We start from the raw sequence: 17,592 nt of genomic DNA on the forward strand, positions 1-17,592 counted from the left end.
AACATCAAACTATAAATTCAGAAGAGCGCTTGTTCGCGTTGTACAGTGTCCAAAGAACACTGCAACTTTGAAATGCACGGTATCACATTTTACCACAACATTTTACCACAACATGGCAAATTACAGTAACTTTATCAGAACGGATATGCCCATTAATGATCTTCAACACTTCCTGTATGCTTTAAAAGAAACAGAACTTCTTATTACCCGGCTAACCTTGACAGGCATATTGGGAACATGTATGTGATGGAGTAATCATCAGGAGAGCATTTTTTGAATTAAGTTTCCAACTATCTTCATAATAACAGCCATCATTCAATCAAGAAAGAACTTGCTGACAGTACAATCAAGGTAAGATTACGAAACTTATTTTTTGTTTAAGATCACTGCCACAATAATTACTGAGTGGATTTATTCCAACTTAAGTCTCATACAGTTCAGTTAGTTGAAATTGATTCTGTATATCGACAAAACTTAAAGGGACAGCAACTGTTGGTGGGTCGCAAAATCTTTTAGAAAGTAGTCCAAATATTTGTACCTGCATAGTTGTAAATAAGTCACCAATAGATTAATACAGTAAAACCTCATTAATCTGACATTCTGAAGATGCCATATTAGATAGTGCATGCCGGAATCGTGGTAATTTCCTATTTTTGAATTTAAACTTTATGGAATTTATATACCATTCCTTAAGAAATATATTAGAAACTTGAGTAATATATGAATCATTTGAAACATTTTGTATTCTGAGGATCTAAACTGAACAAGTATTTTGTTTTCTTATCTCTCAGTTTGGTTCGCTAACATTATGGAGGCAATAACAGTCCTCTACCATCTACCCTTCTTTCTTGGGGCGAGTTATGATATCTCTGACAGAAGCTTAGGTCCACCAGTATATCAAGACACTGAAATGAAGAAGGCAGTTGTAAGTCACAATTTTCACTTAATCTTAAGTTTATAGTGTATATTTAATCTGTAATAGACGGACATTTCATTCCAATAGATGATCGTACACCAGAGGTGATACCCAGAATCTGAGGAAGGACGCTATGGTTGACAAAGGAGTATCGAGCAGTGATCAAGTTCCTGAATTTGTAGGGAAAGAAAGCTCAGGAAATTGACGAAGAAATTAAAGCTGTGCATGGCCAGAATTGTCCATCTTATTACACTGTAAAAAAGTGGAAACGGGAGTTCCAGTGCGGTCGTACAAGTGTCTTTTACGAGCCAAGAGATGGAAGGCCATCAACATCCACAGGATGTGAGCCGGTTGCAAAGATTGAGCAGCTGGTGTGAGTGACAAACGTGTGACAATTCATTTCATCGCAAATGCAGTAGGAATTAATTACGGGTCTGCCCACAGCATTTAAATTACCATCTGCACAGGTCTAAAGTCTGCGCACGATGAGGCCCAAGGCTTCTGACGCCATTGCAGAAGCCATGTCAAATGCAATGTTCTCGCCAACTGTTGGATTTGTGCAATGCGGATGTTCAGGACTTTTTGATCGGTTGTTGATAAATGACGAATGCTAGATGTACCAGTATGATCCGGAGACTAAAGACATGTCAAAGTAGTGGAAGCACACCGCTTTGATTCGTCTCAGGAACTCATCAATGAAGTTGAATCGTCAGACAAAAATTGCAGACTTCTATGATCAAGGCAATAAACAAGTGGACCATAGATGGGAGAAATTCATGGAGAGTACATAGAAAAGGATTCAAGTTCCTGTGAAGTTTCACCTTTCTAAGGCTATTATTTCTAGGTAAGGGTACGAACTTTTTGATACCCCCTCGTATCAGTTCACTACTGTAATGAGTGTTAAAATTAAAAATTTTATTTATTTAAAACTGGTGTGGTCGTTATTCCCTGCTAGCTTGTCGATTTACACACTCACCAGAGAACTTGAAATCCCTGAAGATAACGGTCAGAGTTGTGGTTTATGTTCGTCCGTGGCTTCAATAAGGTGGAAGCCAATTATAGTCCAGAACAACCCATTATTCAAATAAATAATGATGAGTTATACAATTTTAAACAGCATAAGAATGTAAAATAATCTAATCTAAAAGAATGATTTAATTAGATTTTTAAATCTCCGTTTCTTTTCATTCTTTTTTTTTTTCTTTTAAAGACAATCGAACACCATTTTAGTGATTTTGGGGTGAAGATGGTGGAAAACCTTCAAGAAGCCAAACGGTTTTTGGAAATCCCCTCAAGGTTTTCACTGGAGGCGAAGGCGCATTTGCTTAAGATCAATCCTCCTGCCTTAGAATACTTAAGGAGAACCATGTTTGATGACGGCCGCATGCATCTACTAATCAGAGCACATTATGAAACGGTGAGTAATTCGTTTTTTTCAGTTTCAGTTCGCTCGTGTATTAAGAAAAATTGGAGTATACACTTCGTTTGTTATGGATCCTTGTGCAAGGAGATTGGGAATTTCAGTGGATACCCACTGGAATTCCCAATTTCCTTGCACAAGGAACCGTGTAACCCATGAGGCTATTCTTAGAAGTTTCCGAAATGGTGTAATTTTTAAGAATCTACTATAAATGAACTTTAGATTCATCTAAAGATGTGTACATTTTCAATGTACACATCTTTAGATGAATTCCGATGTACACATCTTGAAATTCCGATGTACACATCTTGAAAATGTACACATCTAAAGTTCTTGAAAATGTACACATCTAAAGTTCTTGAAAATGTACACATCTAAAGATGTGTACATTTTCAAGAACTTTAGATGTGTACATTTTCAAGAACTTTAGATGTGTACATTTTCAAGATGTGTACATCGGAATCTGAGGAAGGACGCTGTGGTTGACAAAGGAGTATCGAGCAGTGATCAAGTTCCTGAATTTGTTGAAATCGAGAGATCGAAATCCTGAATTTGTTGAAATCGTTCCTGAAATCGAGAAGTTGAATACATATGTTTATTTTACTGACTTTTCTTAGAAATTTTTAAATTCTTCTCTTGTTTCAGATTACACGCACACTACCAACAACCTTGGAAGTCATGAGACTGCCGAATATAACTAGCAGGCGCAGAACACACTATGTCCGTAGCATCACCTACGGTGGTGACCTTGTGATCTCCATTCATCTTTCTGCCGCTCATAACCGGGAACCTTTGACCAATGAGAACACGGGAATGGATGTAGAAGGTAAGTTCTGATGTAGAGTGAAAACCAGCACATCATTACTAAAGTTACAGTTTGTCCCAGGTGTACAATATAAGATACTAGAAGTAAGATGTCTTGAGAAAGAAAAGATGAACATCTAAATTTAAAAATACGCGCACAGTGGCCAAATCATACGAATCTTTATTCGGTATCGAATCGGGCCACCTTTGTTTGTAACAGTGGGTGAAAGAAGACCCATGAAAGAAGACCCATCTGTGCCACCCGCGCAGATTCTTCAAAGGATTGAAATCATCCGAATGTGGGAGCGGCCAGGAAAAATGGTGGAAATCCATGTCATATCCTCCGAACCATTCTTGCACGATTCACGATACGCTGTTGCATTGTCATCAATAGAGTAGTCATCACCTGTGGGATAAAAAGTGTAACATTACAATGTGCAGTAGACCTCATAAAAATTGCAATGAAAGAGTCAGTGCTATAAAACACTCAGGGTGCTGCAAAATGAAAAAGACTTGGGGGTATTGCGCTGTCAGATATGAAATTCTCTGAGCAGTGTAGACATGATATGAGGACAGCTCATGGCGTTTGATCAGTGATATACAGAAACTTTGCCAGCAGGATTAATAAGTGATTATCTCATTATACAAGGCTATGGTTTGCCCCCATCTTGAGTACTCCATACAGGTCTCTAGGATTAACTTCAGGGAGGATGTAGAACTGCTGTAACGAGTGAAGAGATGAGCAACCAGACAGGTGAACTGAACAAAACGGTTCTCTTATCTAGTAACACTTCATCTGCAAGTTGCAGGGTCTGGAGACTAGACACATCCAGGGAGATCTAAACTAGATGTTTATGGCCTTGAATGTATTTATAAGATGATTTTAAATGGCATTCTTCCTCTTCTTGAGACCACACACATGAGGGGGCATAAATTCAATTTGAGGAAGTACGATTGGGGCAAGTTTTCCATTCCAAAGCGGATGATTGGTTATTGAAACGGGCTTCCATTCTGTTTTTGGAGAAGTGGAAAATTTGAATAAATTCAAAGAAGTCAAAGATTTTTGGAGGATATGGATGGATGAAATGTGTAGTCTTTTTTTTTTTTTTTTTTTGGCTAATATAATATAAGCTCGACCTTCCAGCGATATTAACGGACCCAGTCCATGCCAACAAAGCATTCCACATGCCATGATACCACCTCCAGATGCTTGGGTTTTCTTAACAGACAAGCAGTATCAACCACTTCGTGGGGTTCTCGTCACACTCTCTGCCTCTCGTTGTGGCATTTTTCTGTTTTTTTTCAGAAATAAGTGTCTTCCGAATAGGCAGGCGACTGCCAGTACCGAATTTCTTCAAATCGATGCGCATGATACGGATTAAAATAGGGCAGGTCTGGGTTTGGTTGAATTCAGATGTTATTTTCTGCACCCTGGATATCCTAATTTTCCGCTCAGTTGTACTTAAAGAACTCTTGGAGTATTGTTTTCTGACACATTTATGCCTTTGAGTCGTGGAAGAACCGCTTGCTTTCGCGATGGATACTTTTAAGAAACCAGTTGTCTTTCGTTTCTTGAATCGTAGTTTTTGGTAAAAACGTGGGACCACGATAAGACCTTTTTCAAACTCTGATAGATCATACACTTTCACCGTTATACCTACAGATTACTGCAGTTGGACAGCCTCTGCAGGTCTTTATTCTCAACGAGGCAACACATCATCACCCCAAGTCACAGTTTTCTTTGCATTAATTCAATTTTTTTCCATTTCTTCTGTCTGTGACTGTCTTACTACAATAGTTCGTATTTTTTGGCCACTGCGTGCATTTATTTATTTTTTAAGTGTTTCCGTTTTGAAGGCTAAAACATGTTTTGACTTTTTGTCCATTCTAATACAGGTAAGAACCAATGGTAATGATCTTATATGTGTTATCGAATTCTAAGAGGTAGTTATTTAACTTTACCTGCAACTAAGGAAGGATATTGTTAATAATTAACTGGACAACTGATGTTCAAAACAGTCAATGAGATCACATTTTTTCAATCCTAAGGGTTGTCGAACATGATGAAAATTACGTCGGATGAAGAAGTGTCACCGGAAATTGAATTCTTTTCTCCTATTGATGTTTCAAATATTTCATGGGATCTCCAGGGACTCCGGACTCTTCTGAAAGAATTTCCGAAACGATTGATGGCTGAAGATAAAAAGGGCGTACCTATTCGTGTGGAACTCTTCCCACTGAGAGCTGTTCTAAAAGTTCCAGTGTCGAAGTACAAGGAAGATATGTAAGTAACCTTACCGAACCTTGAAACCAACTTCGATAATTGATGATGGTATGGGCAGTAAAGTTAAATTCCTTTAAAGTTATCCCAGTACGTTTAACCATACTTTTATCTTCATCTTTATGTTTATTGCAGTGTCCTCATTCCGAAACTCGATGACCTGGACATGTATTTTGATGACCTGCGTCTGTGTGATCGCTCAATGAAACAACTGTTCCATGCCAGTGGAGATATCCTGTACATGGGTCACGAGAAAGATGTACGTGGTATTCATTATTGATTCCCTAATTTTGTAATAAATACTGATACACAGCTCTACAAACATAGAATACCATCTAGGTGAGATAGACAGCAGAAAGGTATTCGTTGAAGCAAACACGACCATCTAACGATATAAGCGGACCCATCCCATAACAACAAAACATATCAGATACTAAAGGTTTTTTGATCAGCGAGTGTATCAACAAATTGTATTCTGTAGATAAAATAATTTGATTGCTGTTCACTCCATTAAAATATTTGTGGCAAAGTTCTTTACAATCCTCTCTAACGTAGTCACAGGAATGGAATGATACTCCAAACTTCAGTTATTTTTCTCCAACTTAGGCAATGGATCTGCTTTGGAAAGTTAGGGAACTGCTAAAAATGTTCCACAGTGCCATCTCCAACATCGATGAGTCCCCAATACAGATTATTGTAGCTTTAGATGCTTATGCCGATGGTGGGAGCAGAGCCCCGAAAAAATACTGGCGTAGACTCCAGCCTCTGCTAGAAAAAAACGTAAGTTTTTTTTAGTTTTTCTTATTTTTATAAATTATCACTCGCTGTCATTAAACGAAGCATTTTTCAAGACTCCATTTCAGTCCTGATCGATGCTTTTATAACAAAATTAAAAGAAAATCAGAAATCATTATATTTTTATCTTAGTTGTGTTGTAATGATTGATTTACGCCAATTATCGTTATCCAAGGACTGCCGTGCTGGCCACGGCAGTCCTTGGATATCTTCGGTTTCAAGATGTCCTTCCGCCACTTGAGAACTATATGCAGTGGCGTTGTCGTGCATTAAAAGAAATTCTGGGAACCCTCACCCCTAAAATAATCGCACATAATGACAAGGATCTGCTCTAGGTACCACCTTTGCGCAGTTATGGTACCACATATCAAAAACGAAGAGGGATGAGGCCGTTAATGATTATTCGGCCCCACACAAGAAAACCCCCTCCACCTTGTATCCTTTTCTCTGATGTTGGAGGGATGTTACCGTATTTCTCATTGTCTTCAGATGTAATAAAGTCTATAATCTGTTTGTAGGTTAAAACGAGACTCATCAGAGAATAGAACTGTACCCCATTTGTCAGGGCTCCAAGTCACTAGTTGATGGCACCTGTTTCGACGAGTTGTGCGGTGGTATGGGGTTAATGGGATACAAACCACTGCTTTCTTTGCATAGAATCCACTTGAATGAGCCTTCTTAACGCAGTCAGGTTGTAAATGTATTCACCTGTGGCCACAGCAACCTCAAGAGACAATTGTTGACCATCGTAGGGTTCCGTCTTGCATTTAGATCCACACAGCTGTTCTGTTTGACGTAGCTCTCAGGGACTTTGGCCAGATCTTCTTGTAATGTTGCTTGTCCTCTGAAATTGCTTCCATAGTGCTCGGACACATTACAACGTGCCACCTCCGCCTGCGACTGTCCAGCTTCAAGTTGCCCAAGTTGCCTTTCGACCCGCCATATCGAGTAATCAACTAAAAGATGTTGTACTGGACTGTCCAATAAGCAAACCAAAAAACTGGAATGAAGCGATGTGGTAGCAATCCATGTTTCATAGGCATGAGAAATTTGCATAATGTGGGGGATTATAACGTGGTAGATCGATTTCTATTGGATACTCGGAATCTGCATGTCAGGTTGCCTATTATATCAAATATTCGCCTTCGGTGAGATTGTTCGCAATAAAATATCCATGAAAAACATTTTGTTCTCTTAATTTTGTCAAGCAGTGTATTTCGTTGCATTTAATACTTAATACTTGTTTTGTACCATTAACTATGTTTTAATTTTTTTTGTTTTATTTTATAGAAAGCGTTTCTAGAAAGTAAGTAATCTGCCCATCTTGCTGGATGCACGTATGTATCTATTTGTCTATCTTTAATGAAACATAATGGCCTCTGTTGCCACCAATGAAATGTTGAATTCTCATTGTTATTCTATTCATATACACCATAACTATTCTTTAACTTTAATTTTCTTTTATCTTATGCTTCAATATAGACCGAATTCCTGAAGCTGGAATTGAATACATCCGTTGGGGCAGTGACCAGTGTGGTTCCACAGCCGCCGATGATGAATCCACGGGAGTGATTATCACAGCCAATCCCAATGGAAATGGAGACTACCACTGTCTCATCAATACCCGTCATCCCAAAAAGGTGGAAAAGTCCAATCAAATAAACTTTATCGTTTATGGAGGTACCCTTGATCATCTCACAGGGAAGGATGGAAGTCAAGTTAGGTGTGCCAAATGCCACGCCACATCAAGGACTGCACTTCTAATGTTTCCTGCATCTGAAATTTGTCCTAGTGACGACTGGACCAAGGAGTACACTGGATTTCTAATGGCGGGATCGTTTGATTATCACACCCAGTATATTTGCATGGATTACAGTTTCGTTATCAGTGACAAAAAGGTGAAGGTTCATGATGACGGAAAGAATTCCATTGTCGAAATTACTCCAAAATGTGGGACTCTTCCTTGTTCCACCTACAAATCTGCAGTTGCTCTCCCATGTGTTGTTTGTACTAAATAAGGATTATGTCTGCTTTCAGAAATTAAAACAGAAAGTATTCTGTAATCATTCTTCTTATAGAAATGAAAATTGATTTTTATTTCATATTTTCGACATTTTAGATTCATAAATTTTTGAAGATGCATTTCTGGAAAACGATACATATCGCGTTTGCATTTCGTTCGTTCCATCCCCTCTGGACTGAAAGGGACAAACTAAAGGGAAATGGATATTAATAGATTTGTAATATTTTAATTGTGGTAATAGGTAGGTCTAAAGTTCTAATCATGTTGGTCAGCGTGCATTTTTAGACCAAAGGTAGGTAGCGATAATCCCAGGTTAAGCGACCAACTGTGTGGTACTACACTCAGGGAAGTGGATAAATGAAAAAGACCTGGGGGGGGGGGGGTATTTGTGCATTGATTTGAATTAATCCGATCAATGCAGAGAGGTCTTTTTCATTTTTCACTAAAAAATTAAAAAGACCAGGTCTTTTTCATTTTTTTCACTGACAAAGCCCCCATCAGACGCCAGGAAAAATGATGGGGTTTTCTCCAATGATATACAGGAATTGTTTTAGGAAGAATAAGGAGATAATTATCCCATTGTATAAGAAAATGGTTGGGCAACATCTTGACTGCTGCGGACAGGTCTCGAGAAATCATTTTAGGAAGGATGTAGAACTGCTGGAACGGGTTTTAGAAAAGGGCAATGAGTTTGGTGAGGGGAGCAGATGAGTTCTCTTACCAAAGAGGGCTGCAAATTATAGTGAGGCAGTCTGATTCAGGGGTATTTTAAGGCTATGAATGAATTCCAGCTCAATGCTGGTGGGACTACTTTCAGAGACTACTCGCATGAGGGGGCATAAATTCAAATTAAGGAAAGGTGGTTACAGGAAAGATGTGGAGAAGTTTTCCTTCAGCCAGCAATAAAATAAAATGATACGGATCGAAATAATTTATTTCTATCACAAATTCTATAAAAAATTAATGTGCATTATAGAACAGATGGATTTCTCTTCGAAAAGGTAAGTCTTGGTTAATCAATGATTCACAGAAAGCATCACATCCTGATAACCAGCAATATTCCTACCATCAGTGGTTCTTCAAATTTGAAAACAGTTGAGGGTCATTGAATCTGCTTATGTGCTACTAAATAATAAGATAACTCATTGAGAAAATGGCGGTTTCATTTTATTTTCTACGGGTACAGTTTAAAAATGTTTTAAAATTGGACCGGACATGCGGTTTCAACGATGCCCTACTAGGGTCATTGGCAAGTTTAACGCATCGAGCACACGACACAAGGAATCTCGTCATCTGATGGCTTTTCCATGCGCAGTCGTATTTCATTTCCACGAATAAATGGCGACACCATTTCTGCATCTGGTTTATCGTCGATGCAGATGGATGACGTCGCTTGAACATTCGATTTCATCAGATAGCCAGAATACTCCTTTTTCCAACCTAGTTTACAAGAACTGCTGTTTTCTCTGATCGCAGTATCCACAGACTTAGGGATACTGCAGACAGCGCACGGGACAGTCTTTCCATTTATTTCTTCATCAAAAAGGATATCATTCTTAGAAACATCGAATCTGAATCCTTCTACGATACTGCTTCGTCTTTTGAGGTATCCTCTAACAGAAAGAGTGGAAATGTTGGTATCCTTGAACATTGAATCGGAAGGAATACACAGATAATTATTTCCACCACCCTTTCTGCTCGGAGAAGAACTGGTGAGACCTGAATAGATGGTGGTTGCTATGGAATTATTGCACGCTCTCCTACCCCAGTGGGTGTACACCTCCGCGTTTGGTAGTACCTTCTCTGGAAAAACGAAAAAACTAATTAAATCCAACCACATTCCTTGAAGAAGTCAGATAAAGTCCACGTGATGAGTTTTTATAAAATCTTAATTCTTTCTGAAAAATATAATTTCTTACCTGTTTCTGTGACTTCATCCTGGAAAAAAGAAACGGAAACAGAAATCAAATTTTCTACAACAATGTACATGGTCAATGTAAAATTATCGAGAGAACCAAGTGGATTTAATTGGAAAACGTTCTTTTAAAAGTAGATTTAATTTGAAAGGAGTTGATTTTATTGGAAAAAGCTGTGATCACCACTTAAAAAGTGGTGCTAACAGTACGTTCAATGACCCCGGGACAATGAACTTACTGAAGAATCCAGATACAGCCTTCATTAGGATTATTCTCAATGTTTGGAGGTCGTGGTGTAATTGTGTGTCCTGGAATTACCAATGGCTGTGCATATCTCTATGTGTTCTGGCCAGGAACATTTTAACGGCTGTAAAGAATGGAGCTAAAATCCAAGATCCTTGTGTTCGCCTGTTTGCAGGAGCAATTGCTGCAGACTTTCTTTTATTTGAGATAATGCGTGTCTTAATAGAACACTATATTATACTAAACCAATGTCTTTTGAAGAAGACTATAGTCCATATGGAATAGACAGCCAGATCTTCAGACCTTAGTCATGCACTGCAGATGAAGGACGTTTTAGGGATGGGGTTAGCAGAAGAAGTCTATGTAATGTTGATTGTGAGTTAAATAAATTTATAACGGAAGCTAAACCGAAAAAAAATGTTGCAGCTAAAAGTGCATAAGGTTCAGAGAGTGAAGTGAGTAACTAAAGACCAATAAGTTTAACCACTGCGCGCCAGGGAAAATAATGTAATCAATAGTTAAATGAATAATACAAGATTATGGTTCAACTTCTATCATCTTGATTCTTGGGTATGTTGAGGGTCTAAAGGCTCCTAGGATTTCTCCCATCTCCACGTACGTTCTTGATTCTTGATAGAAGTGGAACCATAAGGTAATCACAGCATGGATTTATTGACTAGTCATGCCCACCAATCTGATAGCTACCTGATTGATGCTCTCCAATCAGATTAGGTACGTCATAGTTATCGCTAAAATCAATGAATGCAACGAACTGCGTTGATGTCACATATTCAGATTTCGGTGCAAACACGCTGCTAGAACATCCCATGAGGGATCTGTAAATGATATACAAGAATTTTACAGCATGAACAAAGATGTGATCATTCCATTGTACATGGCAATGGTTAAACCAGGTCTGTAATACTGTAGAGAGGTTGGAAACCTCATTTTAAGGCCATAAATCTGTTGTTGGAACTTGGTAAAGTTGCAGAGATCAAAAAGATTACTTGGAGCCACGAAAGGACGTTCCTAAAAAAACAAAAACAAAAAGATACGGTAGGATTCTGTACGATAAAGAATGCCAGTTGAAAAACCTTAACCCAAAAAGAACAGAATTTCTCCCAGTCTTTTTTTCTTTTAAGTGCAGACATTAAAATTTCATTCTTACCGTGTTTCTGATTAGGTTATCCAAAAGATCTTCGTAATTACTATAAACATTGTATCCCCATTCGTAACGCATATCTCGTTCTGGAGCCTCCAATTCATCTTCGATTGCCTTAACTTGGCTATAAATTCCGTCCAGAGTGACTTCTATAAATTCCATCAATTCTTCTATCTGTAAAATGTGAAAAGAATCCAATAGTCTGTTGCCTTACGTGTCTCGGGGTTTGTTATTCAAGGATATTCAAATGGTTCAGCAACTCACCTGGTTTTCTTGATCAGTGGTCAGTGGTTTACGAATCCTATCAATCCATTCCAGTAGACGGAACTTTAAGTTCAGCATTTTATCGACTTTCCACTGCATTCCGTTTGCTTCTAATGTAAGGGAACTGCAAATAGAAAAGGAATCATTGCAAGAAATGTTTATGGGGCGATGCCACATAAACATTTCTTTTCAATTCGTGGATTAAACTCGCTCTGTATTTTCACGAAAACAAATTAGCATTAAAAACCAATATAACTTACTTCCAGTCTGTATCAGGAAAAGTTTCTTTCAACGAATGCAGATTACTAAAGTTCATAAATAGTGGCATTCCTGGTGAAGTGTTTAATCTTTCTTCGGCATTTTCTACAAGTGACTTAAAACCCATCACTGAACAAGGAATTTCTTCGGGGAAGTAGGGAACTTGCACGCATAGTTCCAATCGAGCCAATCCCATAAGTTCTCTTTGAAGTACTTTGGTCGATTCTGAAATAAAGTTTAAAAGTCAAAAAGAAGTGGGACTTCTGATAACTGATAATTTCTTGTTGTTGTTGGGTTTTAGGAGCATCAGCGACTAAGGCCATATTGCTTCATGTATATTGTTTGTAAATTGCGTGTTCTTTGGTCGATTTTCTGTTTTGCTTGACGAAAAACTGAGTTTCCAGGAGAAAAACCATGCCCTTGCCCAACACCGACTAACTCAACAACGTTGAGTAAAAGACCCATAAAAATTTCTCCCTTCATCGACAGAATTCGAACTCAGATCTTTTCCACCCGGTGCGACTAGGGCGACGAGGGCACTTTGAACTAAATGGTTAGTCTCAGGTACGGAGAGGCCTCCGTAGCCGAGTGGTCAGGAGAAAGAGTTCAGGAGCACACGCTCTTTGAGTAGACCGGGGTTCAAGTCCCGCACTGCTAAATACCGTCGAACTGCCAACCCATACTGGACCAGCGTTGACAATTATGGTCCATTTCTCTCAACACGAATCGTTGAGGAGGCTTCCATCCTGCACTGAGTTGATAATGGCTGCAGGTTAGTAGATTTGGCAGTAGATCCTCCCCACACCGGGTGGAAAAGACCTGATTTCCAGTTCCGTAGATGACATGAGGAATTTTTACGGGCCTTTTTCACGACGTGGCTCAGTTATTCGTTCTCAGGCGAGGGTAGCATGGTTTTTTCATCAGGAAACTCGGGTTTTACGTCCACCAAACAGAAAATCGACCACAGAACACCCGCAATTTACAGACAATAAACAAGGAGCAATATGGACTTAGTTGCTGATGCTCCCTAACCCACTAAAACAACAACAACAACAACATGATTTATAGATGTCTCAACTGCCCACAAAGAATTAAGTGGTGTACTCACCTAGTTTCATTCCATTATTCAGAGAACAAGTCACCTTGCTTCGAATGCTGTTTACATCCTGTCTGGACAAGGCAATGAATTTTACAGAGCTTATCAAGTCGCCACCATAGACAATTTCGCGCACAAGACTACTTCCAAAGAATTCTTTTCTGTGGCGATGCCATCCTTCCACCGGCTTTATTGTGTCGGGCAAACGTGTCCTTCCCTGAAATAATACAAATATTCAGTTAATTTTATTTCTTATTTTTTCCATTTAAACTCAAAGACAGGCATGTGGGATTGAGGTTCTTATCTGGCTCATTTATTTTGCAAGATAAAAAGAAAACTGAGGAGAAATGTAAAAACATAAATTCTGACATAATAGAGCAAATGATGCCACCCAAAAATTGGAGATGACGAGTTCCACTATGGTATAACTCGTCATCTCCAAGAGCGAAGACGTTGTACTCTGAGGTGGAGTGTATAGAAAAATATGACATCTAGTGTACAGCAAATAACATCTGAAATCAACCCAAACATCTGGAGGTGGCATCGTGGAATGGGGAATGTTTTATTGGCATGGACTGGGTTCGTTGATACTGGTGGAAGGTCGAAAATCATCCAGGGAGTACCTGAATTTTGAATGAGATCTACTGAATCGTGCAATGTCACAATTGTATGTCGGAGGCGATGGCCATTTTATGGATGACAATGCTACAATCAGTACTGGGATCTCTGTTATTTTCTGAATTTCATAAACGATGTCGATGAAGGTGTACAGGGCGTGTTGTCAAATTTAAATACCCAATAGGCGTAGCCCAGTTAAAGCATATAACAGAACAGAAAATACATGAAGATACAAATATTGTACATTAACGTGTAAATAAATAAAAGAATATATATTATTTAATCATAACTTTCACCTTGAACTCAACTGTCAACCAGTCAACTTGCTCAAGGTAGTTCTGTGAAATTGGTTCCTGTCCACAGCTATATCCAGTTCATACTTATTCATACGAACCATAGTTCTTTTAAAGAACAAGTTCTTGGATATCTCTAACCTAGAGTTACTGATGTGGAATGTCGTCTTCTGTCTAGTCGTCACCACTTGAAAGTGAAGATCAATGTGGCATAAAAGATCAGGTAAGTAGATTGAACCAGTGAAGATATGGTAAAACAGTATTAGATCGAGAACAGTTTGTCGAGTCTCCATAGATTGAAGCTTGAAGTAAGAGCAGAGATTCGGGTAGAGAATTGGATGGTAAAACATGGGATTAGGTCTGGAAAGATAGTGGATGGATTTCATTAGTAATGATTCAGTTTGCTGTATCAAATATGCATAGTACGGGTTACATATAGGAACAGCAAACTCTAGTATAGAGAGTACAGTTGCTTTGAATAAAAGCTCAGAGAACTGAGGATCTTCGAATCAATATCTGCCGTTTGATGAATCCAATTTGTTTTGCCCATAGTGTAAATATTGGTAGAGTGGATAGCGCTCAGAACCACTCAGAGCTCCTTAAGAATGATTTCAATAGGCTACACGGATGGTTCAGAAAGGTGGGAAATGCGTTTCAATACAGCAAAATGCAAGATTGCGATTCACTTCAGCAATAGCAGCTCCAAGTTAACTAATACACTTGGTAGGGTTGAACTGAAAACAGTAAAGGAAGAAAGGGACTCAGGATTTACGAAATGTTCCAACATGAAAGCAGGGTGGCAAGGAAGACCAATATTGTTATGTCGATGATTTAGCGATCATTTCCTTGTAACAACAGGAAGGTAATAATCGCATTAGTATTAGTAATGGCCATACCTTTTCCCATGATTTTTTATCTATTCAGCATTGCCACCATTGCATATGCAAATATTCTTCCACCTCTTTTATTTAAGTGAATCCCAACTTGTAATAAGAGTCATCCCTATTAACAAGCACAGACAGACCATGCTGGGAAAAATTCCATCCTAGGAGCCCTCAGTATTCTATCCAGGGCCGAACTGGTTGATAAGGCTCTCAACATATACTCCCTCCTATTGAATGTGGGAAAAATTGCGGACACTTTCAAATTGAGTCCTAATTCGCGACTTTTTCTCAACATTTCCCTGTACCTGCTATGCAAATCTTGAGATCTCCCATTAATAATATCACTAATACAAACGAGTACAACAATATCGCCTTTTGTGCCCTGAAAAGATTATATCTGCTCTACATCATTAGCTTTTGCCCCCATCCTTAACCTGATCCTATTCCAACTATTCTTTTTTTGCGTGTATTTCCCGTTTCCCTAAGAACAGCGAGTCACGCTGCTGGCCAGTTGCACAGTGGATAAAATCACTGTTCTCCCCACATCAAGCGGAAAAGCACATACATCGAAAAGTGTACTGCAAAATAAACAAATACATCAACATTAGTTAGCGAATACTATTAATGAACAACAAAGATGGCGTATACATCAGTGTTCTTCGTTAAATTATGGAGGATATATACTTACGGTCCTGAAGCTTGCTTTGGTGGAACAGTGTGCATAATTTCCTTCGTCAAAAGAAACCCTCAAACATCGTTCATATCCTCTTGGTGACAAATATACAAGGTCAGCTCGTAATTTCATAAATTCATTTAAATTGGAATTCCAAGGAAATCCCCAGTCTTTAATGACCTCATAATTGTGGAAATTCGCATTCTGAAAATCAAAAAGAAAACCCAACATATTTCTCTAATAATAAATGGATGTACATAAGATTTCCAACAAAAATAATTTAGTTGCAACTTAGATGTTGAAGGCTAAACATCAGAGCACCCATTCATTCTTCTCGCAAACATATATTATAGAAAGAGTGGCATGGAAAAGGGAAATTTTTACAAATATATTATTTTAATGTACATAGCATGCAGAGGAGTCTTTGGAACTTCGATTCCCAAAAATCACCCCAGAGGTAACGTTACAAAAAAGCAGTCGTATGCATCAGTTGATATCCTGGTGATACGAGAAGTTGTGCCATCGAGTATTGGAAAATGATGCAAGAAAGCTGGCTTATGTAGCATAAGACAAAAAAAAAAACAACAACTACACACTTCACCCATCCATGCCCTTCAAGAATGTCTAGTTCATCCTTGAATTTCTTCAACCCATCCACTTCTACAACAACAGATGGAAGCCAGTTTCAATAATCAACCACCCGCTGGCTGAATGCAAACTTCCGCACATCTATCGTACAACCATCCTTCTGCAACTTTAATATATGCCTCCTCATGCCTGTAGTCTCATCAAGAGGAAGAATTCCTTTCACATTGAACTTACTCAACCCATTCATGGCTTTAAACACCTCAACCAGGTCACCTAGTCGCCAGAAGCTACAATTTACAGAACTGAAGCCTTTCTATGTAAGAGCATCCTTTTGTTTCATAGGCACATCTCGGGGTGCCCATCTCGGGTTCCATCAGATCTACATCCGTCCTAAAGTGAGGCCTGCATCATAGTAACCGATCAGATTGCTTAGACAAGTCTACCCTTCAAAAACCAGGCTGTGACAGTAATGTAATTGCATTCCTATTCAGAGGACTCCAGAAAGCCTGGTTTTAAAATTACCCATTTCCCTGTCCCACCCTGTTTTTCTTTCTTCTAGAATAACAGTAAATGTATATATTTTTATAAAATAATTAAATTTTCGAGATCTTTTATGATTACATTCTTTTTATGTAACACGAACTCAACTCGCTTTGCTTTTATAATTATATTATGGAGACTTACCTCTCGAGGTACATTGAGCAGATCACTGTGGGAAAAAATGTCCATCCCAGCTTTCATATGCCCAGGATCGAAAGTTCTTCCAAGGATTACAGGAAGCACATAATAAGCGGTGGCCCCCATTTGCTGAATGAGCAACAAGAAAACACAGAAGAGGTAGTCCATGATCTGTTGGATAAGATAAAACCAAAATGTGCTTAAAACCATAAAATGAAAATAAATTAAAAATAAATAAATATTCATTTATATTGCAGTACGGTTCGACAGAGGTTTTACAAGACAAAGAAAAAGAAAACATTGACGTATTTTAATTTATGATTCAACTGCGGGAGGACTGAGGTGGAATATTCTTCTGTAGATTCGGATTTTCATCCCACAAAGACAGACCGCAATACAAGCAAATTAAAAACTATGGTAACAATCGCCCCATGGCCAAAGTTTCCTCAGAAGCAGTCCACTCTGTTCGCCATCATAATTGAAATAGAAGCTTACATCAACTACTTTAACAGCGCCCTAAATAAATTTATTAACCTAATAAATAATTAATTTAAAATAATTGCATCATACCTTCTCTTCAAAAAGGCAATCAGTCTTCAGCTAAACGCATTAGCTTCTAAGTGAGAACTAATACTTTTGGTCTGTAATTTCGATAGGTACCATCGGAAAAAGTTTATCAG

The 17,592-nt window shown here is 38.5% G+C and overlaps 2 protein-coding genes across 2 annotated transcripts; one reads left to right on the plus strand and one right to left on the minus strand.

Annotated features, from left to right (window-relative positions):
- Positions 1-229: 229 nt before the first annotated feature.
- Positions 230-8,234, plus strand: LOC150084956 (uncharacterized). The gene is made up of 9 exons (XM_090376411.1): positions 230-351; positions 792-925; positions 2,127-2,333; positions 2,982-3,162; positions 5,190-5,424; positions 5,557-5,680; positions 6,028-6,201; positions 7,507-7,522; positions 7,699-8,234. The coding sequence occupies exons 2-9, from the start codon at positions 809-811 to the stop codon at positions 8,232-8,234; spliced, it is 1,590 nt and encodes a 529-aa protein (XP_090232537.1). The 5' UTR covers positions 230-351; positions 792-808.
- A 1,155-nt stretch (positions 8,235-9,389) lies between these two features.
- Positions 9,390-17,592, minus strand: LOC150084957 (uncharacterized). Its single transcript, XM_090375665.1, has 9 exons — positions 17,483-17,592; positions 16,919-17,083; positions 15,662-15,850; positions 13,191-13,395; positions 12,085-12,307; positions 11,825-11,948; positions 11,567-11,734; positions 10,159-10,177; positions 9,390-10,042 (listed from the first exon to the last, which is right to left on the minus strand). The coding sequence occupies exons 2-9, from the start codon at positions 17,078-17,080 to the stop codon at positions 9,495-9,497; spliced, it is 1,638 nt and encodes a 545-aa protein (XP_090231791.1). The 5' UTR covers positions 17,081-17,083; positions 17,483-17,592; the 3' UTR covers positions 9,390-9,494.

The sequence above is a fragment of the Mastigoproctus giganteus genome, chromosome 6 (assembly GCF_048544385.1).
Source record: "Mastigoproctus giganteus isolate SK-2022 chromosome 6, ASM4854438v1, whole genome shotgun sequence".
In the NCBI taxonomy this organism is placed as follows: domain Eukaryota; kingdom Metazoa; phylum Arthropoda; class Arachnida; order Uropygi; family Thelyphonidae; genus Mastigoproctus; species Mastigoproctus giganteus.